Below are 23,984 nucleotides of genomic sequence, written 5' to 3'. Positions count from 1 at the left end.
TAAGTTTCTTAAAAAAAAAAAAAAATTATAAAAATAAATAAAGTGGGGGGGGACACACTTTTAAATTGAAAAATAAAATTTATGCATTTTAGTTTTCAAAAGGAACTTATTTGCAGTGTTTATGCATTAGCAAAAAATGCCTCTAGCAAACGCTATCACTATTATAGCAGCATAAGCACATGCTATTTGGATGCCTGGCACCAATGACTGCTTGCATGATGCCCACAGAAGTCACTGCATGCTCAAAGCTTGTGTGTTTGGCAATCTATGAAAGATATCGTTTTTACTAGAATATTTAACATTCCATGCATAATACAATATGCTCCTATTTAATATGGAAACAAGCAATGTAAAGGTATTAAAAAAAAAAAAAAAAAAAAAATGATTTTCCTTTAATGGTAAAAGAGTCCACAAAATCATATTCTTATATAAGGGAATTCATGTCCTGGCCACCAGGTGGAGGCAAATACACCCAAAACAAAACCTTTAAAGGGACACTATACCCAAACATTTTCTTTCATGATTAAAGTAGAGAATATTATTTTAAACATTCCAATTTACTTACATTACCTAATTTGCTTTATTCTTTAGATATACTTTAATGAAGAAATAGCAATGCACAAAGTGAACCAATCACAGGAGACATCTATGTGCAGCTACTAAGCATATCTAGATATGCTTTTCAGCAAAGAATATCAAGAGAATGAAGCAAAATAGATAATAGAAGTAAATTAGAAAGTTGTTTATAATTGTATGTTTTTTTTTTAAATCATGAAAGAAAAAATGTCCCTTTAAGTCAAAATACACTCTTAGAATTCAGATAGAGCATGCAGTTTTAAGACACTTTCCAATTTACTTTCATTATCAAATGTTGCAGATTTTATATTCACTTTCTGGGGAGCAAGATCCTACTGAGCATGTGCACAAGCTCACAGGGTATACGTATACTAGTCTGATTGGCTGATGTCTGTCACATGATACAGGGGGTAGGAAAATGGGAGTAAAAATAAAGATTAATTTTAAATAAAGCAGTAGATTTTTTTTTTCTGTGCTATTGCATTGCCTTATTTATACTGGTTAATTATGTAATTATACTGCATTGAGTTGTCCTTTAATTATCCCTCCAGGAGTTCAAACAAACAAACGAAAGGGAAAAGCAAAAGAGAGACAACAGGGGTAAAGTAAAGAGGTGTAACTAGAATTGCCACCACCAAAATTCAGGACGGGTTTGTGGACTCGCCAACAAGAAAAAAAATTTCAGGTAAGAATTTAAAATTCTCTCTTATGGTTGCGAGTCCATGAAATCCTATTCTTACATATGGGAATCTATGCGGAGTCCACAAAGAAGTTAGGGTGGGAAATGGGTAAGGCTGTCATCTAGATACTAGGGACCAACACTTGAAGAACCTTTCTCCCAAATGATGCCTCAGCCGAGGCAAAAACGACAAACTAGTAACATTTTGTAAAGTATGTAGAAAGGACCAGATAACAGCATTGCCAATCTGCTTAACTAAAGTCTCATTTTTAAAGACCCAAAAACAGGTGGAAACAGTAATACAATCCTTAGAAGAAGCAAGATTAGGCCAAAACGACAGTACAACAAATTTCAGATTTAGGATATCCATCAACACTTCCTCTAGGTAGGTAAACCTAATTTGTCTGTAGAACATTATCCTGTGAGACCCCAAATAAGGTGATTCATGCTGAAGAGCAGCCATTCTGAAACTCCACGTGCAGAAGAGATCGTCAAGGTTATTACCTTCAAGAAAAACAACTTTATGCCAAGAGAATGCATAGGTGCAAAAAGGAGCGTGATGTGTTCACCCCCCTCAAACTGAAAACAAGATTTAAAAAAGGGACATTGTACACTAGATTTTTCTTTGCATAAATGTTTTGTAGATCCATTTATATAGCCCATCTGTGGGTGTTTTTTTTAAAAATAAGCAAAACTATACATTTTGTACAAAAACAGTTCTGATTCTCCTAACCAAGCCCCAAAGATTTAAATGTATACTGATGTATACAGACTTCAGATTGTTTGTATAATGTATCTTCCTTCTGCAAGAGGCTGAAAGCAGACCCTACCCTGCATATGATGCACCAGTCTAACCTCATCAACGGTGCTAAAATGGAGAGCTTTCAAGTAGGGATGCACCGAAATTTCGGCAACCGAAATTTTCGGCCGAAAATGGGCCTATCCTATTTCGGCCGAAAGAGAGGCAAGCTGTCCGAAAATTGCATGTTACATTTGTGCCACACTTACACTTGCTGGCCGCCGCTAACCGCATCCACCCACACCTAAATTTAGACCGGTGTAACTAGAGGCTTTCTAGGCCATTAGGTTACTAAACTACATTTCCCACAATGCCACTCACGCATGAACAGCACAGCCTCCTCCCTCCCTTCCTATCTAGAGGAGTTTGTTTCAGAAGAATCTGCAGTGCGTGCACTTCCTGAAAGGCTCCGGTAACTATTTTGCCGATTTAGTGCTGCTGACCTTAGTGAGGAGGAAGAGTTGCTCCGGTGCAGGTTCAGCTCTGTTAGAGACAATGAAGGTTTGATTTACAGCAGCCTAAAAAACTTAGCAACCCCCCTCTATCTCCAGGCACTACAAAGCTGTAAATCAAACCTCCGTTGTCTCTAAGGGAGCTGAACTGCTGAACCAGAGCAACTCTTCCTCCACACTAACAGCAGGTTAAACTCTTCCTCCTTACTAAGCAGCAGCAGTTAACCCTTAGGCAGCAAAAACTGCAATACTCTAGTCCTCAATCAAAGTCCCATAGGCAGGATAATAGCATACGTGGAACACCTTCCTGATTTAATTTTAGTCAGCTGACATGGGTGAAGTTAAAATATATTTACTAATGCTGCTTTTAAGGATTTACTATTTTTTATGTTTTGTTATAGAGCACAAGTATTTAGCAAATGTTAAACTATTAGAACTGTCATTTACATAAGTGCCTTAAACAGAGAGCTGCCACTCACATATGTGAATGACAACTCTCTGTATAAAGCACTTATGTTACTGTCTTCTCTCTATAAAACACTTCTGTAAATTACAGCTCTGTATAAGCCTCTTCTATGAATGACAGCTCTCTGTATAATGCACTGCTGCTTATTACAGCTCTCTCTTTTCTATAAGGCACTCATGTGACTGACAGCTCTCTGAATAATGCACTTCTATTACTAATAACATCTCTCTGTATAATGATCTTACATTACTAAAAGCTCTTTGTATAAGGCACATCTGTTACTGACACCACTTTGTTGTATAAGGCTCTTCTGTTACTGTCTGCTCCCTGTATAATGAACTTCTGTTTCTGGATTCTCTCTATATAAGGTACTTATGTTACTGGCTGCTCTCTGTATAAGGCATTTCTGTGAATTACAGCTATGTGTACTATGAATGACAGCTCTCTGTATAAGACACTTATGTGAATCACATCTCTCTGTATAAAGCACTAAGGTACACTATTAATAGAGAGAGCTGTAATAAGCACCAGTGCATTATACAGAGAGCTGTCATTCACAGAAGAGGCTTATACAGAGAGTTGTAATTTACACAAGTGTTTTATACAGAGAGAAGACAGTAACATAAGTGCTTTAAACAGAGAGCAGCCAGTATCAGAAGAGCCTTATACAAAGTGCTGTCAGTAACAGATGTGCCTTATACAGAGAGATGTCAGTAACAGAAGTCTTATACAGAGAGATGTCAGTAACAGAAGAGGTTTATACAGAGAGCTGTTAGTAACAAGAGCCTTATAAAGAGAGATGTTAGTAACAGAAGAGGTTTATACAGAGAGATGCTAGTAACAAGAGCCTTATAAAGAGAGATGTTAGTAACAGAAGAGCTTTATACAGAGAGGTGCTAGTAACTGAATAGCCTTATACAGAGAACTGTCAGTAAAAGATGAGCTTCCAACAAATAAATATCAATAGCAAACTTAGAAGAGTCTTATACAGAGATTTGTTTAAATGGATAGGTAACCCAAAAATTTTCTTTCATAATTTAGATAGAGCATGTGTTTTTAAACAACTTTCTAATTTACTTCTATTAATTTTTTCTTGGTTCTCTTGGTATTTTTATTTTAAAAAGTTGGAATGTAAGCTTAGAAGCCAACCCATTTCTGGAGCACTATTTAATATCAACAATTATTCTTCATTCAGTCCTATATAATGGAAACAGATTTTTATTTATATTGGTTTATTAAGTTTATTTTCTGTCTAATTTTGGTGAGTTACTTTCAATAAAAGTGTGGTTATTTATTTTAATGGCTTGTAGTTTTTCATTTTAGAGTAATTAAATTCATTAAAAAGTCTAATATTATTAATACAATTATAGAAAAAACCTATTTTAAAATCATTTGGGAAAAAGGTCATTTTCGGTTTCGGTTTTCGGCCAAGGGCATCCTGAATTTTCGGTTTCGGTCCAGAATTTTCATTTCGGTGCATCCCTACTTTCAAGTAATTTTTTTTTTTTTTTTTTTTAATAAAAAGGTTTTACACTCGATTGTTATACCAGTAAAAAGGCTATCCAAAATGGCAGAATCCATTCCACGTACAGTCGGATCTGCCCAGATGCCAAAAATTGTATGGATAGATTTATGCCTATCTGATAAATTTATCTTTCCAGACAGGGAGTCCACAACGGCATTACAATTACTAGTGGGATATAAGACTCCGGGCCAGCATGAGGCGGCAAAGACCCCAGCAAAGCTGTTAAGTATAACTTCTCTTACCCATAATCCCCAGTCATTCAGCCGAAGGAAAATGTAAAAAGACGACAACAAGGGTATAGAGGTGCCTGAGGTTTACTAAAATAACAAAAAAACAAACTAATTATAAATTAAAAAGAGTGAAGGCCATAGACTCCATGTCCGGAAAGAAATTGCTGGCGTCATTCCAATTACTAGTGGGAACCAATACCAAAGTTAGAGGACACGGAATGTACAGGGAGTTGAAAAAGGCAGGAGGACCTAAAAAGAAGGCACCACAGCTTTAAGAACCTGTCTCCCAAAAGAGGCCTCTGCCGAGGCAAAAAGTATAAAATTTGTCGAATTTTGAAAAAGTATGCAGAGTGGACCAAGTTGCAGCCTTGCAAATCTGTTCCACAGAAGCTTCATTTTTGAAAGCCCAAGATGAGGAGACAGCTCTGGTGGAACGAGCCGTAATTCTCTAAGGAGGATGCCGTCCAGCAGTCTCATAAGCAAAACCAAATCATACTTCTTAACCAGATAAGTAAATTATCCCTCACACTTCCTCATTACACCAGTCATTCTGCAGAGGGAACAAGGAAAAGTAGGAGAAATATTGGGGTATAAATGGTGCCAGAAGAATAAAAATAGGGAAACACCCATAGACAAAAACAAACACAAGATCACCAGGAAGAGGCAAAAACACCCCAGCCAAAGGCTTAAATACCTCCCCCACTCCCCTCATCCCCCAGTCATTCTCCCGAGGGAACAAGTAACAGTAGGAAAAATATCAGGGTATAAAAAAAAAGGTACCAGAAGAATAAAAATGTAGGTCCGTCCAGCGGAGAAACGGGCGGGGCTGTGGACTCTCCCTATCCAGAAGGAAAGGAATTTATCTGGTAAGCATAAATTATGCTTTCCTTCCTAAGAGAGTCCACGGCTTCAATCCTTACTGTTGGGAAAACTACACCCAAGCTTTAGAGGACATTGAATGAATAACGGGACGGAACAAAAAGGAAGAGGCAGACCCTATTCTGAGGGCACCACAGCCTGCAAAACCTCTCTCCTGAAAGCTGCTTCAGCCGAAGCAAAAAACATCAAACTTGTAAAATTTTGAAAAAAGTATGTAAGGACCAGGTAGCTGCCTTAGAAATCTGATCCAAAGTGCCTTGTTCTTAAAGGCCCAAGAGGAAGCCACTGCTCTAATGGAATGAGCCGTTATCCTCTCATGAGGACGATGTCCCGCTGTCTCGTAAGCTAAGCGGATGACACTCCTTAATCAAAAAAAAAAAAATCAAAGTAGCCTTCTGCCCCTTATGCTTCCCCGATTAAACAACAAAGAGGAAGATTGTCTAAACTCGTTAGTAGCCTGAAGATAGAACTTCAAGGCGCGAACCACATACAAATTGTGAAGTAAGGGTTCCTTCAATGGAGGATTAGGACACAAGGAAGGAACCACAATATCCTGGTTGATGTTGCAATCTGACACAACCTTAGGAAGAAAACCTAATTTAGCACATAAACTGCCTTATCGGCATGAAAAAAAAAAAAAAAAAAAAAAAAAAAAAAAAAAAAAAATAAGGGGGCTCACATTGCAAAGCAGAGATCTCAGAAACAAAGCATGCAGAGGAAATTGCCAATAAAGAAAACCTTCCAAGATAACAATTTAATGTCAACGGAATGCAGAGGCTCAAACGGAACCTGTTGCAAAGCCCAAGGAACAAGATTTAGGCTCCAAGAAGGAGCCCCAGATCTAAAAAGTCTGATCCTAATCAGAGCCTTAACAAAAGACTGCACGTCTGGAAGCTCAGCCAGTCTCTTTTGCAATAAAACCCGACAGGGCCAAAATCTGTCCCCTCAGGGAACTAGCGGAAAGGCCCTTCTCCAGCCCATCCTGGAGAAAAGATAAGATCCTCACAACTTTAATTCTGTGCCAGGAAAAACCATGCTCTTCAAACCAGAACAACAATTTATGTAAGAATTTACCTGATAAATTAATTTCTTTCATATGGGCGAGAGTCCATGAGCTAGTGACGTATGGGATATACAATCCTACCAGGAGGGGCAAAGTTTCCCAAACCTCAAAATTCCCATAAATACCACACCCACAATTCATTTTAACGAATAGCCAAGAAGTGGGGTGATAAAGGAGTAAAAAGCATCAAAGGAATTTGGAAATAATTGTGCAAAAAATCCATAACCACCATAAAAAAGGGTGGGCCTCATGGACTTTTGCCAATATGAAAGAAATGAATTCATCGGGTAAATTCTTACATAAATTATGTTTTCTTTAATGTAATTGGCAAGAGTCCATGAGCTAGTGACGTATGGGATATCAATACCCAAGATGTGGAACTCCACTCAAGAGTCGCTAGAGAGGGAGGGATAAAATATAAACAGCCATTTTCCGCTGAAAAAATAATCCACAACCCAAAATAAAAAAAGTTATTCTCATAATGAAAAGAAACTTAAATCATCAGCAGAAGAATCAAACTGAAACAACTGCCTGAAGAACTTTTCTACCAAAGACTGCTTCTGAAGAAGCAAATACATCAAAATGGTAGAATTTAGTAAATGTATACAAAGAAGACCAAGTTGCTGCTTTGCAAATATGATCAACTGAAGCTTCATTCTTAAAAGCCCAGGAAGTGGAGACTGATCTAGTAGAATGAGCTGTAATTCTCTGAGGCGGGGCCTGACCCGACACCAAATAAGCTTGATGAATCAAAAGTTTCAACCAAGAAGCCAAGGAAATAGCAGAATCCTTCTGACCTTTCCTAGGACCAGAAAATATAACAAATGGACTAGAAGTCTTCCTGAAATCTTTAGTAGCTTCAACATAATATTTCAAAGCTCTCACCACATCCAAAGAATGGAAGGATCTTTCCAAAGAATTCTTAGGATTAGGACACAAGGAAGGGACAACAATTTCTCTACTAATGTTGTTAGAATTCACAACTTTAGGTAATAATTTAAATGAAGTCCGCAAAACCAACCTTATCCTGATGAAAAATCAGAAAAGGAGATTCACAAGAAAGAGCAGATAGCTCAGAAAATCTTCTAGCAGAAGAGATGGCCAAAAGGAACAACACTTTCCAAGAAAGTAGTTTAATGTCCAAAGAATGCATAGGCTCAAACTGAGAAGTCTAACGCCTTCAAAACCAAATTAAGATTCCATGGAGGAGAAATTGATTTAATGACTGGCTTAATACGAACTAAAGCCTGTACAAAACAGTGAATATCAGCAAGTTTAGCAATCTTTCTGAGAAATAAAACAGAAAGAGCAGAGATTTGTCCCTTCAAGGAACTTGCAGACAAACCCTTATCCAAACCATCCTGAAGAAACTGTAAAATTCTAGGAATTCTAAAAGAAGGCCAAGAGAATTTATGAGAACACCATGAAATGTAGGTCTTCCCAACTCGATAATAAATCTTTCTAGAGACAGATTTAGAAGCTTGTAACATAGTATTAATTACTGAGTCAGAGAAACCTCCAACTTAGTACTAAGCGTTCAATTTCCATACCTTCAAATTTAATGATTTGAGATCCTGATGGAAAAACGGACCATGAGACAGTAGGTCCGGCCTTAACGGAAGTGGCCAAGGTTGGCAACTGGACGTCCGAACAAGATCCGCATACCAAAACCTGTGTGGCCATGCTGGAGCCACCAGCAACACAAACGATTGTTCCATGATGATTTTGGATATCACTCTAGGAAGAAGAACTAGAGGCGGGAAAATGCAAGCAGGTTGATAACACCAAGGAAGTGTCAGCGCATCCACTGCTTCCGCCTGAACATCCCTGGACAGGTATCTGGGAAGTTTCTTGTTTAGATGAGAGGCCATGAGATCTCTCTCTGGAAGACCCCACATCTGAACAATCTGAGAAAACACATCCGGATGGAGAGACCACTCCCCTGGATGTAAAGTCTGACGGCTGAGATAATCCGCCTCCCAATTGTCTACACCTGGGATATGAACCGCAGAAATTAGACAGGAGCTGGATTCCGCTCAAACATGTATCCAAGATACTTCTTTCATAGTTTGGAGACTGCGAGTCCCACCCTGATGATTGACATATGCCACCGTTATGATATTGTCCGTCTGAAAACAAATTAACCGTTCTCACTTCAACAGAGGCCAAAACTGAAGAGCTCTGAGAATTGCACGGAGTTGTAAAATATTGATTGGTAATCTCGCCTCTTGAGATTTCCAGACCCCTTGTGCTGTTAGAGATCCCCAGACAGCTCCCCAACCTGAAAGACTCGCATCTGTTGTGATCACAGTCCAGGTTGGCCCGAACAAAAGAGGCCCCTTGAACTAAACACTGGTGATTTAACCACCACGTCAGAGAGTGTCAAACATTGGGATGTAAGGATATTAATTGTGATATCTTTGTATAATCCCGGCACCATTGATTCAGCATGCAAAGCTGGAGAGGTCTCATGTGAAAACGAGGAAAAGGAATCGCGTCCGATGCTGCAGTCATGAGGCCTAAAACTTCCATGCACATAGCCACTGAAGGGAATGACAGACTGAAGGTGCCGACATGCTGCGACCAATTTTAAACGTCTCTTGTCTGTTAGAGACAGAGTCATGGACACTGAATCTATCTGCAAACCTAAAAAGGTGACCCTTGTCTGAGGAATCAAGAAACTTTTTGGTAAATTGATCCTCCAACCATGTTTTCGAAGAAACACTAGTTGATTCGTGTGAGATTCTGCAGAACGTAAATACTGAGCTAGTACCAAGATATCGTCCAAATCAGGAAACACAGCAATACCCTGTTCTCTGATTACAGAGAGTAGGGCACCCAGAACCTTTGAAAAGATTCTTGGAGCTGTTGCTAGGCCAAATGGAAGAGCAACAAATTGGTAATGCTTGTCTAGAAAAGAGAATCTCAGGAATTGATAATGTTCTGGATGAATTGGGAAATGAAGGTAAGCATTCTGCAAGTCTATTGTAGCTATATAATGTCCTTGCTGAACAAAAGGTAGAATAGTCCTTATGTAAGAGTACCAACTTTCAAGATGGTGACTATAACTATTCAAAATTTTCAGATCCAGAACTGGTCTGAATAAATTTTCCTTCTTTGGGACAATGAATAGATATGAATAAAAAAAAAACCAGACCTTGTTCCTGAAAAGTAACCAGCATGATTACCCCTGAAACCTCCAGGGCTTTTACTGGATTCACTGGGATGCGTGATAAAAAAAAAAAAAATCTTCTCACAGGAGGTCTTACTCTGAATCCTATTTGGTACCCCTGAGAGACAATGCTCTGAATCCATTGATTTTGGTTTCTTAAAAGGCTTGGATTTATTCCAATTTGAGGAAGGCTTCCAATTGGAAACAGATTACTTGGGGGAAGTATTAGGTTTTTATTCCTTATTTTGACAAAAGGAACGAAAACTATTAGAAGCCTTAGATTTACCCTTAGGTTCTTCCCCCCAGTAACAGTTGAAATAATAGAATCCAACTGAGAACCAAATAAATTATTACCTTGCAAAGAAAGAGATAGTAATCTAGACTTAAATCGTGGAATGCTGATATGACATCTAAGTCACAAAGCTGTTCTAGCTAAAATAGCTAAAGACATGGATCTAACAAATTTTGATAATATCAAAAATAGCATCACAAATAAAATGTTTAGCATGTTGTAGTAAACGAACAATAAGTCAGAATCCAATTCTTGCGCTAAATTCTCCAACAAAAAAGTTGAAGCAGCTGCAACATCAGCCAAAGAAATTGCAGGCCTAAGAAGATGACCTGAATATAAATTGGCTTTCCTTAAGATGAGATTCAAGCTTCCTATATAAAAGGATCTTTAAAGGAAGTACTATCTTCCATAGGAATAGTGATTCGTTTAGCAAGAGTAGAAATCACCCCATCAACTTTAGGGATCTTTTCCCAAAACTCTATTGAAATTGCTGGTAAAGGATATAATTTTTTAAACCTTGCAGAAGGATTAAAAGGAGTACCCGGCTTATTCCATTCCTTAGAAATCATACCCGAAATAGCATCAGGAATAGGAAAAACCTCTGGAGTAACCATAGGTTTAAAAACAGCATTTAAACGAATGCTGGTTTTAATATCAAGAGGACTAGCTTCCTCAATATCCAAAGTAATTAACACTTCTTTTAACAAAGAAGGCATATACTCCATTTTAAATAAATAAGTAGATTTGTCAGTGTCAATGTCGGATGAAGAATCTTCTGAATCAGATAGATCCTTATCAGAGGTGGATAATTCATTATGTTGTCGGTCATTTGAAATTTCATCAACTTTATGAGAAGTTTTAAAAAAGACCTCTAACGCTTATTAGAAGGTGGAAATGCAGACAAAGCCTTCTGAATAGAATCCGTAACAAATTCTTTAAAATTCATAGGTATATCATGTACATTAGAAGTTGAGGGAACTGCAACCGGCAATGTACTATTACTGATGGACACTATCTGAATGTAAAAGTTTATCATGTCAACTAATACAAAATGACATTAGGAGATATAATCTCCACAAATGCAGTTAGCTTTGGTAGAACCGATGTCAGGCAGCAAAGTTCCAACAGATACTTCTGAGGCAGGATCAGATTGAGACATCTTGCAAAATGTAAAAGAAAAAAAACATATAAAGCAAAATTATCAATTTCCTTATATGACAGTTTCAGGAATGGGAAAAAATGCAAATAGCATAGCCCTCTGACATAGAAAAAGGCAAGAGACAAAAGCAATGGGGCAATAAATAATGAAAAAATTTGGCGCCAAGTATGACGCACAACGTAACTGAAATTTTTTTTGCCGCCAACCATGTCCAGAAATGACACTCGCGTCACCAACGACGCAACCCTGTGTGAAACCTCTGCGTCAATTACAACGCCGGAAATGACGAACTTGCATCAACAGACGTGCCTTTCGCGCCAAAATTCTAGCGCCAAGAATGACGCAATAAAGTGTAGCATTTGGCGCACCCACGAGCCTAAGTCAGCCCGCAATTTGAAACAAAGTAGTCAATTGAAAAAAAAAAAAAAAGGAGGACTAAACCCCGGGTAAGAAAAATTTCTTAATATTTACTTTTCTCAAATATGAAACTGACAAACTGCAAAAGGAAATACATGAACCTGACTCATGGCAAATATAAGTACAATACATATATTTAGAACTTTATATAAATGCATAAAGTGCCAAACCATAGCTGAGGTGTCTTAAGTAATAAAAAACATACTTACCAAGACACCCATCCACATATAGCACATAGCCAAACCAGTACTGAAACAGTTATCAGTAGAGGTAATGGTATATGAAAGCATATCGTTGATCTGAAAAGGGAGGTAGGAGATGAATCTCTACGACCGATAACAGAACCTATGAAAAAGACCCCAGTTAGGAAAATCATTGCATTCAATAGGTGATACTCTCCACGTCCCTCTGACATTCACTGTACTCAGAGGAATCGGGCTTCAAAATGCTGAGAAGCGCATGTCAACGTAGAAATCTTAGCACAAACTTACTTCACCACCTCCATAGGAGGCAAAGTTTGTAAAACTGAATTGTGGGTGTGGTGAGGGGTGTATTTATAGGCATTTTGAGGTTTTGGAAACTTTGCCACTCTTGGTAGGATTGTATATCCCATACGTCACTAGCTCATGGACTCTTGCCAATTACATGAAAGAAAAATTAGCTACCCTTAAGGCCTTAATTCTTTCTTGAATCACGTTGAGGGGACCCTCCACCGCGATCAACTCAGATAAGTAGTCGCACCAGTAGGTAGCCGCTCCAGCAACCGCCGCTGCCAGTTGAAACATCTTTCTTAACAGAGTTTCTATCTTCTTATCCATGGGCTCTTTAAACAACAAACTAACTATCTTCAAGTGGAATAGTAGTACGCTTATCAAGTGTAGAGATAGCGCAAACAACCTTGGGGATGGAACCCCACAACTCCAATTAATAGTCCAGAACCTGGAATAATTTTTTAAAGGAAGAAGGGGAAAAAATGAGGAACCAAGTCTTTCCCATTCATTCTTAATGTTTGCCATCTTTACGGGAACCAGGAAAGTCTGTGGTATAACCCTGTCCTCGTAGACCTTATCCAATTTAGGAATCTAAGTTTCCTTAGGCAATTTAGGCTCTGGGACCTCTAAAGTAGCCAAAACTTCCTTTAGTAGAAAGCGTAAGTGTTCAATCCTAAATCTAAAGTCTGGTTCCTCCGCAGTCAAATGCTTAGAGGCAGCAGATTCCGACCCAGAAAGAGCATCCTCTGAAGTATCAGAAGCGTCATCAGATAATCTTGTATCAGATAAATGCAATAAATTAGTAGATGACCCTGGGGAGGAAAGCAATATTTGACCTTTCGCTTGCACTTAGCAGGGCGAGGTAAAGCACTAAAGGCCGCAGACACTGCCGTTTGTAACTGCTCAGCAAAGTCTGGCGGTAAAAGGGCCCCTCCAGATAAAGGATTAGGAGTGCTACAGGAAGCTGCATGTGTATTAGGAGAGGACTGTAGGGTGCACACCTCACGGGACAGAGACTCCTCAGAGGTGGAAGGCTCAGTGGTACTAAATATATTCACTTTGACATTATTACATTATCAAGGCATGTGGAACATAATTGAGCAGGCGGGTATACCGTGGCCTCCTCACAATAAAGACAGGTATTAGACTTGGGTAGAGGGAGTACCCTCTAACGCATCAGAATCCTCCATAGCTTGCGCTAATAAAGCAGACTATTGATACCAAGATAAAACGGCACCTTTACACCCCCAATGGCTAGGGCACTCACCACCTCCTATGACCCAGGCCCAACAGAGAAACCGCTTTGTCGCCTGTAAACCGTACGGTCAGGAAAAAGGAAATCAGTGTGACAACACCCGGTCATGTAGAGAGCAATGCAGGACCACCCCTGCTATAGGAGAAAAAAAAAAAAAAAAAAGGGCCAAGCCTTTCAGGCTGCGCAGCTTACCGAAATAAAAGTAAAACCTGTACGTTACAACATCTGCCTGAGCCTCATCTCACACATGTCGCAGCATAATCATAATAAATTAAAATTATGTGATTAATTCCCTTTGTTCAATAATCCTCCTCCGGAGATATTAACCCTCGATTCCATACAGATAAAAAGGAGCCACACTGTGACCCTGTCTTCTTGAGTTAAATGTGTATTAAACAGGATACGATCTTGCTGGAATCTATGCTGTGGAACAGAAACACAGCCTCTCAAGTTTGACAGTCTTGTAGGATCGCTCCTGACATGGACTTGAGTGATGGAAGCAGGCAGTGAGCAGGAGCTGTTAATACGAGTCTGGATGGGTTCGCAGAAAGACTCTCCCTGCATCTCCAGACTCTAACCTTGGCCAAAGCTCTCACTGAGAGGCTGACAAGGCTCCTTAAAACTACAGTCCCATTCCGAAGAGTAAATACCCATCATAAGGAACTACTCCGAATCTTCTGACACTTCTCTGCCAACCTCCTGTGATGAAATGCAAAGAATGACTGGGATATGAGGGAAGTAGGGGGAGTATTTAAGCTTTTGGCTGGGGTGTCTTTGCCTCCTCCTTGTGGCCAGGTTCAGGTTTTCCTAACAGTAAGGAATGATGCCGTGGACTCCACATAAGAAGAAAAAAAAAAAAAAAAGTTAACCCTACTGCCGCAGGCCTGCAGACTAAATAGTTGACAGGGTAAATTGAAAGGCACTGCAGTGTCACAAAACAAAACAAACAGTGGCTCATAGCAGCTGTTCACTCACTGTGCAATCTGTACTCCATAATAAAGGGTAGGCTCATGAAGAAGGAATTTCCATTACCTATAATCTCCTTTCCAAATAAGACTACCAGATGAGCTGTAAAGGGTTCGGTTAATGCTGGTATCAGATGCACAGCGGAACGTATGTACAAACCACCACACTCCCTTAGGAAGGCAACTAGCTTGTAAGAAGTAGTGGAAGGAAAAAGTAAAATGGACTTGCCCCATCTACTGCTACACTTTCTTTTCATCTACAGGACTGCTGCGATTGCTGACAAGCAGTTTAACCAACACTGCAGGATAGTCAGGGAGTATAAAAAAGGAAATTTATGCTTTCCTGATAAATTTTTTTTTTTTTTTTTTTTCTTTTCCAACAAGCTTTATTGAGAAAATTAAAGGTTTTACAATTGCCATGGAAAACATCCGGCATAGCATAGTTACATCAATCATAAAAGTAACAAAATCAACTGATATTCAAAGTCCTGTGATGCATGATAAAACTGACCTCATGGATGCATCTCAATGGAACCAAATAGCTTGTGAAAGAATTTTTTTTTTTTTTTTTTCAAACCGTGTGGATTCAAAAAACCACTGAACAAATAAATGAATAGTCTATGCTACGCAACATAATTCTAGGGATATGAAGTCTTGCAAATACATATACGCTCAGATAGATAATTGTCAACAGGGTGAAGAATGTGTGGTAGGGTCCAAGTTCCCAAGCACCCAAGAGAGGTGTTCCCTATATGATATCAAAAGTGATTATAATTAAATTAAGCAAGTGCTGGTGTCTCGCTTTTGGTCTTAGCTGGTCGGGGGAGTGATCTGGTGTGTGTGTGTGTGTGTGTGTGAGTGAATGTATGTTTCCCAGAATAGCAACATGGCACAATAAAAGTCCATCCTGCTCGTGTTTTGGTAGTGGAATTTTTCTAGGGACAAGAGAAGCGTAACATTTTGTGACCAAGCTTTCTGAGTTGGTACACTGCGCTGTTTCCATAGTCTGGGGATTAGCCGTTTTGCTCCGCTTAACATAATATATAGTAAGACTTGTCTGTATTTACATTTGATCTTGGGTGGTTTATTAAATAGAAACGTTAAGGGATTGAAAGGGATGTCTACTGAGAGAGCCTTTTGGATTTCTCTATGGATGTCTCGCCAGAAGGGCTGGATTAAGGGGCAATCCCACCAAATATGCAGGAGTGTCCCATAAATTTCTCTTTTTACGATATGACGAGTCCACGGATTTCATCCTTACTTATGGGATATCGCCTCCTGGTCAGCAGGAGGAGGCAAAGAGCTCCACAGCAGAGCTGCATAAATAGCTCCTCCCTTCCTCCCCAACCCAGTCATTCGACCGAAGTTAGGAAGAGAAAGAAAAAGCCAAGGAGCAGAGGTGACTGAAGTTTAACAAAAATAAAAACCGGTCTTTAGAAAAAAATAACAGGGTGGGCCGTGGACTCGTCATATTGTAAAAGAAATAAATTTATCAGGTAAGCATAAATTTCCTTTTCTTTTACAAGATATGACGAGTCCACAGATTTCATCCTTACTTATGGGATACAATACCAAAGCTATAGGACACAGATGAAAGGGAGGGACAAGACAGGGACCTAAACGGAAGGCACCACTACTTGAAAAACCTCTCTCCCAAAAACAGCCTCAGATGAGGCAAGAGTATCAAATTTAAAAAAAAAAATTAAGACATGACCAAGTTGCGGCCTTGCAAATCTGTTCAACAGAAGCATCATTTTTAAATGCCCATGAGGAAGCCACAGCCCTAGTAGAATGAGCCGTAATTCGTTATGGAGGTTGCTGTCCAGCAGTCTCATATGCAACACGGATGATACTATTCAGCCAATAAGAAAAAGGTAGCCGTAGCTTTCTAACCGCTACATTTCCCAGCAAAAACAACAAATAATGAAGATATTTGACGAAAATCCTTAGTCGCCTGCAAGTAGAACTTCAAGGCACAAACTATGTCCAAATTATGTAACAGACGCTCCTTCTGAGAAGAAGGGTTAGGACACAAGGAAGGAACAACAATTTACTGATTAATATTCTTGTTAGAAACAACCTTAGGAAGAAAACCAGGTTTGGTACGCACCACCACCTTATCAACATGGAAAATAAGATAAGGAGAATCACATTGTAAAGCCGAAAGCTCAGAAACTCTGCGAGCAGAAGAAATAGCAACCAAAAATAAAACTTTCCAAGATAACTTAATATCTATGGAATGCATGGGTTCAAACGGAACCCCTTGAAGAACCTAAGAACTAAATTCAATCTCCAAGGAGGAGCAATTGGTCTAAACACAGGCCGTATTCTAGTCAGGGCCTGACAAAAAGATTGAACATCTGGAACATTTGCCAGACGCTGGTGTAACAAAATAGACAAAGCAGAAATCTGTCCCTTTAAGGAACTTGCTGACAACCCTTTCTCCAATCCTTCTTGGAGAAAAGATAAAATCCTGGGAATCCTAACCCTACTCCATGAGTAGCACCAATAAAGATATTTACGCCGTATCTTATGGTAAATCTTTCTAGTAACAGGCTTGCGTGCCTGAATCAAGGTATCAATGACCGCATCAGAGAACCCCAGCTTAGATAATATCAAGCGTTCAATCTCAAAGCAGTTAGCTGGGGAAGGAGAGCAAACGGTGGAAACACATAAGCTAGGTTGAACGACCAAGGCACTGCCAAGGCATCTATCAGTTAGGCCTGAGGATCCCTTGACCTGGATCCGTATCTCGGGAGCTTGTTTCTGACGAGACGCCATCAGACCCAATTCCGCTCTGCCCCACCTGAGAATCAGGGTGGCAAAGACCTCCGGATGGAGTTCCCATTCCCCCGGATGAAATGTCTGTCTGCTCAAAAAAAAAATCTGCCTCCCAGTTGTCCACTCCCGGGATGTAGATTGCTGACAGATAAGAGTGAGCCTCTGCCCACCAAATTATCTTGGATACTTCTGTCATCGCTAAGGAACTCCTTGTTCCTCCCTGATGATTGATGTAAGCTACAGTCGTGATGTTGGCCGACTGAAATCTGATGAATTTGGCCGAAGCCAACTGAGGCCAAGCTTGAAGCGCATTGAATATTGCTCTCAACTCCAGAATATTGATGGGAAGTAGACTCCGACCGAGTCCACACACCCTGAGCCATCAAGGAATTCCAGACTGCACCCCATCCTAGTAGACTGGTGTCCGTTGTCACTATCACCCATGAAGGTCTGCGGAAGCACGTCCCTTGGGACAGATGATCCAGCGACAACCACCAAAGAAGAGAGAGTCTCTTGTCTCCTGATCCAGAACTATCTGAGGAGACAAATCTGCATAATCTCCATTCCACTGTCTGAGCACGCTCAGATGTAGAGGTCTCATATGAAAACGAGGAAGCGGAATGATGTCCATTGCCGCCACCATCAATCCAATTCCCTCCATGCACTGAGCCACTGATGGCCGAGGATTGGACTGAAGGGTTCGGCATGTATTCAGAATCTTTAACTTCAATCAAGAAGATTTTCATGGATAAAGAATCTATTAGAGTTCCCAGGAAAGGAACCCTTGTCTGTAGAATTAGTGAACTCTTTTCTAGATTCACCTTCCACCCATGAGTCCTTAGAAAAAAGGACAGAACCATGTCTGTATGAGACTTTGTCAGTTGGTAAGACGCCTGGATTAGAATATCGTCCAGATAAGGCGCCACTGCAATGCCCAGCGGTCTGAAAACCGCTAGCAAAGACCCTAGAACCTTCGTGAAGATCCTGGGTGCCATGGCCAACCGAAGGGAAGAGCCACAAACTGAAAATGTTTGTCCAGGAAGGCAAACCTTAGAAACTGGTGATTATCTCTGTGGATAGGAATGTGAAGATATGCATCCTTTAAGTCCACGGCAGTCATATATTGACCCTCCTGGATCAATGGAAGAATTGTCCGAATCGTCTCCATGTTGAAGGATCGGACTCTGAGAAACTTGTTTAGACTCTTGAGATCTAAAATGGGTCTCAACATTACCTCTTTTTTGGGAACCACGAGTGAGTAAAACCCCTGCCCCTGTATTGGAACGAGACAAATTACTCCCATAGTGGAGAGGTCTTATACACAACATAAGAACGCCTCTCTTTATCTGGTCTACAGACAATCGTGAAAGAAGAAACCTTCCCCTTGGGAGGGAATTTTTGAACTCCAGTTGATAGCCCTGGGACACAATTTCTAGTGTCCAGGGATCCTGAACATCTCTTATACAAGCCTGGACAAAGAAAGTCTGACCCCTACTAGATCCGGGCCCGGATCGGGGGCCGCCCCTTCATGCCGTCTTAGGGGCAGCAGCGGGCTTCTTAGGTTGTTTACCCTTGTTCCAAGCCCGGTTGGGTCTCCAGATGGGCTTGGCTTGTGCAAAGGTCCCTTCCTGCTTAGCGGAAGGGGAAGGGACTCCCTTGAAATTTAGAAAGGAATGAAAATGACTTATCCTGAGGGAGGAGGTGGCCCTTACCTCCCGTAATGTCAGAAATTATCTCTTTCAATTCAGGCACGAAAAGGGTCTTTCCCTTGAAAGGAATAGCCAAAAGCTTGGACTTAGAAGACACATCTGCAGACCAAGATTTTAACCATAAGGCACTGCACGCTAAAATGGCAAAACCTACATTCTTAGCCGCCAATTTGGCGATCTGAAGGGTGGCATCTGTAACAAAAGAATTAGCCAACTTAAGGGCCTTAATTATATCTATTATCTCCTCTAAAGAAGTCTCAGTCTTCAGAGACTCTTCTAAGGCATCAAACCAAAAGGCAGCCGCAGTTGTGACTGGTACAATGCAGGCCGTCGGTTGTAAGAGAAACCCTTGATGAACAAATGGCTTTTTTAGAAGACCCTCCAACTTTTTATCCATAGGGTCTTTGAAAGCACAACTGTCCTCAATCGGGATAGTCGTACACTTAGCCAGGGTGGATATAGCTCCCTCCACCTTAGGGACTGTTTGCCAAGAGTCCCGCACGGTGTCAGATATAGGGTACATTTTCTTAAACATAGGGGAAGGGGAGAACGGGATAACCGGTCTTTCCCATTCCCGTGTAACAATTTCCGAAATTCTCTTAGGAACCGGAAAAGCATCGGAATAAGGAGGAACTTCCAGATATCTGTCCATCTTACACAATTTCTCTGGAGGTACCACAATAGAGTCACAGTCGTCCAGAGTCACTAAAACCTCCCAAAGTAACAGGCGGAGGTGTTCAAGCTTAAATCTAAAGGACATGACGTCCGAATCTGTCTGGGGCAACAGTTCCCCCTCAGACAGTGTCTCCCTACCCCCCCAATTCAGGGGTCTGGGAGGGTACATCAGAAATAGCCATCAAAGCATGAGAAGTCGCAGGGGCCCCATGGGTTTCTGCCCTGCTACATTTGCCTTGCAACACTGGCAACTTAGACAAAACCTCTGAGAGTAGATGACATAACTGCAGCCATATCCTGCAAAGTGAAAGAAGCAGACGCCGTTGAAGAAAATGGCGTCGTTCGTGCAGGCGTTAAAGGCTGTGACGCTTGGGGAGAAGGCATACCCTGAATCTCATTGGTTTGAGAACATTCTTTAGACATATCTTTATTAAAAAATATTTTCTCTTTACATTGTAAGGCTGTCTCAACACAAGTGTCACGTAGTGTAACAGGGGGTTCCACAAAGGCATCCCAACACATAGGACATGTATTTTGTTCAAGGTTGTCATGGATGACCTAACAAAAAGCAATCTTGGTCAAATCACTAAAAAAAAAAAAAAAAATCTGTTGTACCGTCTCTAAGAATAGAAATCTGAAGCTTATAATAGATTTATTGTATTTAGGATTCAATACGAAATAAAGTTTAAGCACAAAGGCAGAGGGTCAATTACACATGTGTACAATGGTTATAGAAGTATTGTACAGTTTTACTTTTGCAAAATTACACAGTCACCCCGCCACAGCTCTGCTGCGGCTCCTACCTGCCTCCTGACCAAGCTCAAACACCGCCACACTATGCACCTAAGTCACTTGTAATTCCCTCTCAAGCAGACTTAGGGAGGGAGACTACACTGCCACTGGAATAGGGAGAGCTGCGCTGTCAGAAAACACCTCAAACTGCCGCCAAGAACCGGAGTCTTGTAAATAAATTATACATCCGTCCCCAGCGTCAGCCAGCCCGTTGTACACAAATCCCAGTGCTTCTAGGTCCCACATACGTGCTAGAGTGTCTGGTAATAGCGCATACCTATATAACAAATTTCCAGCGTTTTTAAGCTAATTCCGGTCCGTCCCTTCGAGTGTCTGGAAACATAAAATGAACCGGCTATGTACGCATACCCCAGTGCTTTTAGGTGATGCAAAACTGCCCTTGTGTCTGGGGAAAAGTATAAAGGGAGCCCTCTATTCTCCAATATATATATGGTCAGTACAGTTAGTCTGAGATATGCCATAGGCCAGAATAAAAAATGCACTTGCCTCTATGCTGAAGGTACAGCATGATAACTTCACAGCATCAAGAGGTCCAATCTTCCTCCTGATGTCCTGTGAAATAGCAGGGTCTTGGTTACAACTTCAAAAGACCATATACAGATAATGCAGCACAAATATGGGAGGCGCAGTGGATACAAAAATCCCCCAGTTCCCATAGCCTAGAAGACTATTCAGAAGCTGCTCTGTAATAAAAACAGCACACAATTGAACCGTTTGATAATAAAAAAAACTCTTGATTGAAGAATCTAAACTAACACCTCACTTTACCTCTTCCTATCACTAACACAGGCAAAGAGAATGACTGGGTTGGGGGGGGAAGGGAGGAGCTATTTATGCAGCTCTGCTGTGGAGCTCTTTGCCTCCTCCTGCTGACCAGGAGGCGATATCCCATAAGGATGAAATCCATGGACTCGTCTTATCTTGTAAAAGAAAGTATTTTAGTGGGGGAGCCCTGGGATCTTCCCTGCAACACCTGTGAAAGGATGACTCCAATACTCAGATTTACACGGTCATATGGAAAAAAACTCCCCTAACCCGCTCTTGAAGGAAACAATCCATTGAGGATACTATAGAAATAAATCTTGCAGAGCACCTCTAATCTCTGCCTACCTCCTAGACGAAGCAAAGAACTACGGGGAGGGAAGGGGGAGGTTAATTTAAGGTTTGTTGTTTGGGGTGTCTTTGCCACCTCCTGGTGGCCAGGAGATTAATTCCCATATGCAAGAATAGGATTTTGAGGACTACCATTAGAAATATATTTCATGGATGTAATAGTTATTCTTGGATTTGCACAATAAAGAAATTAGGAATAGGTTTGCTTATTTAAAAGAAAAAAAAAAAAAAAAGCCACACACACAAAATAAAACCATCTAGTTGGAAGGACAACAATTTATTCAGCAGCAAACCATGCAGCAAACAGAGCAAAGCCAGAAAAATTACTTACTATCCGACTTCTGCTTCCAGTTATGCTACTGGACAAATTACGATCATGAGTTCCTGAATACCGTTGATATGAGGATGATGAAGAAGCCTTCCAGGAAGGCTCAAGGCTATCCCTCTCCCTGAAGGTCCAGTCTCTACTAGAAGTACGCAAAGCACTGGAGTCCTAAAGAAAGCAAACATTTATCTTGAATGGAGAGTAAATAAAACAGACATGTACATTTAAGTCAGTTTAAGAGTCTCTCTCTCATAATGAAAGTGAGGTATGCAGGCTCATCCAATTTAAAACGGGCATGTTCAATGAGCAAAACCCATGTCAAACAAACAAACCAAAATGAGCCCTTTCCTATACATTTCCAATGACTTGCTATATTTTCCTCATCTTATTTAACGCACAGAGGAACGTTACAGAACTGGGGTGGGCAGAGCCAGCATGGCCGCAAGAGAGTGAGCTCTGTAAAAGCTAATCTAAAGCACTGGTTTTCAAACCTGTCCTCAGGCCTCCAACAGTCCAGGTTTTCTCGATTACCTTGGATGAGAGCAGGTAAAATAACCATGTTTACTAATCAGCTGATTATTTCACCTGTGCTCTAGTTCAGATAACCTCAAAATGTAGCCATAATACGCCACTGAGAGAGAGACAGGGTACCAAACAGTTAAAGGATATGGGCACTAACAACCGTGGTCACATCTTGATGCGGATATACACAACACACGCCATCTTGAATATATCAAGAATGTTCATTTCATATAACAAGGGCTGAGTGGTTTAACCAGCCCACATAACGTGTGAGATAGATATAATTTTCTAAATTATTCTTCAAACCCCATTCCAATGCTTAAATGAAAAACTTTTCTCACTTATTCAAGAATCTAAAAAGGGCACTTTGTACAGTAGGTGGTGACCTGAATGTCACTTTAGACCTTTGTCTAGACTCAAAATTAAATTCCAATACTCCTTTAAACCTCCAAACAATCTGCCAAAACATTAAGCAATTAGGCCTTACAGACCCATTGAGTTAACATCTTGTTCAACGCAACTACACTTTTTACTCAACATCATGGTCACAATACTCACACCTTGACTACATATTAATAGATCAAATGAGCTTATCAATACTTGGAGATACAGACATTGTGTGTGTGTGGTCAGACCATTCTTCAGTCACACTCACACACAATCCCTCTGTAAAAAGATTGAGGCAAACTTACAGAAAACTAACGTCACTGATAGCTCGACACTGAAAAGCAGTTTATCCACATGTATGTGGGTGGCTTGAGCTTCAGATCTATTTAAATTTTATAATAAATTTAAGAATAATAATTTTAGAATAATAGTTACTTAAGGGACAGTCTATTCCAACAATCCCCCCCCCCAACAATAGATTAGATAGGGGGGGGAAATAAAAATTCTTCAGTTTTACACAGCCAACATTGTTCTCTATCTATATATTTTACCTCCGACTACCTTCTATCTAAAGCCTCTGACAGCCCACTTATAGGACTTATCAATTGACTTGCATTTTAGCCTATTAGTGCAGTCAGCCAAAACTCCACAGTAGAGAGAACAATGTTATCCATATAGCCCACATGAATTAGTAATTTGAAAAGCTAAAAAAAAGACACAAAAAAAAAACGTGATAATAAGAGGCTGCCTGTAGTGGCTTAGAAACAGGCAGAAATTTAGAGGTTTAAATGTTATAAAAGTATTAATATAACAATGATGGTTGTGTAAAGGTGGGGAATAGGTAGTAAAATAGGATATTTATGCTTACCTGATAAATTGATTTCCTCTACGATACGAGTCCACGGATTTCATCCTTACTTGTGGGATATTATCCTCCTGCTAACAGGAAGTGGCAAAGAGCACCACAGCAGAGCTGTATATATAGCTCCTCCCTTCCCTCCACCCCCAGTCATTCGACCGAAGGTTTAGGAAGAGAAAGGAAAAGCTAAAAGGTGCAGAGGTGACTGAAGTTGAAAATTAAAATATAATCTGTCTCAAAATGACAGGGAGGGCCGTGGACTCGTATCGTAGAAGAAATCAATCAGGTAAGCACAAATTTCCTTTTCTTCTACAAGATACGATGAGTCCACGGATTTCATCCTTACTTGTGGGATACAATACCAAAGCTACAGGACACGG

The 23,984-nt window shown here is 40.3% G+C and overlaps 1 protein-coding gene across 2 annotated transcripts in view; it reads right to left on the bottom strand.

Moving 5' to 3' along the window:
• Window positions 1-23,984, bottom strand: part of MARCHF7 (membrane associated ring-CH-type finger 7) — a 178,157-nt gene that overhangs the window by 66,402 nt on the left and 87,771 nt on the right. The window contains exon 4 of one of the 2 annotated variants that reach the window (XM_053698345.1): window positions 21,843-22,004. The exons of the other annotated variant lie outside the window; for it this stretch is intronic. Coding sequence (XP_053554320.1) covers window positions 21,843-22,004 — 162 coding nt within the window. The remainder of the gene's footprint in view (window positions 1-21,842; window positions 22,005-23,984) is intronic. 2 annotated transcript variants of the gene reach the window in all.

This window comes from Bombina bombina, chromosome 1, assembly GCF_027579735.1.
Source record: "Bombina bombina isolate aBomBom1 chromosome 1, aBomBom1.pri, whole genome shotgun sequence".
In the NCBI taxonomy this organism is placed as follows: Eukaryota; Metazoa; Chordata; class Amphibia; order Anura; family Bombinatoridae; genus Bombina; species Bombina bombina.
The sequence above is the reverse complement of the archived record's forward strand: the minus strand, read 5'-3'. Positions and strand labels throughout refer to the sequence as shown.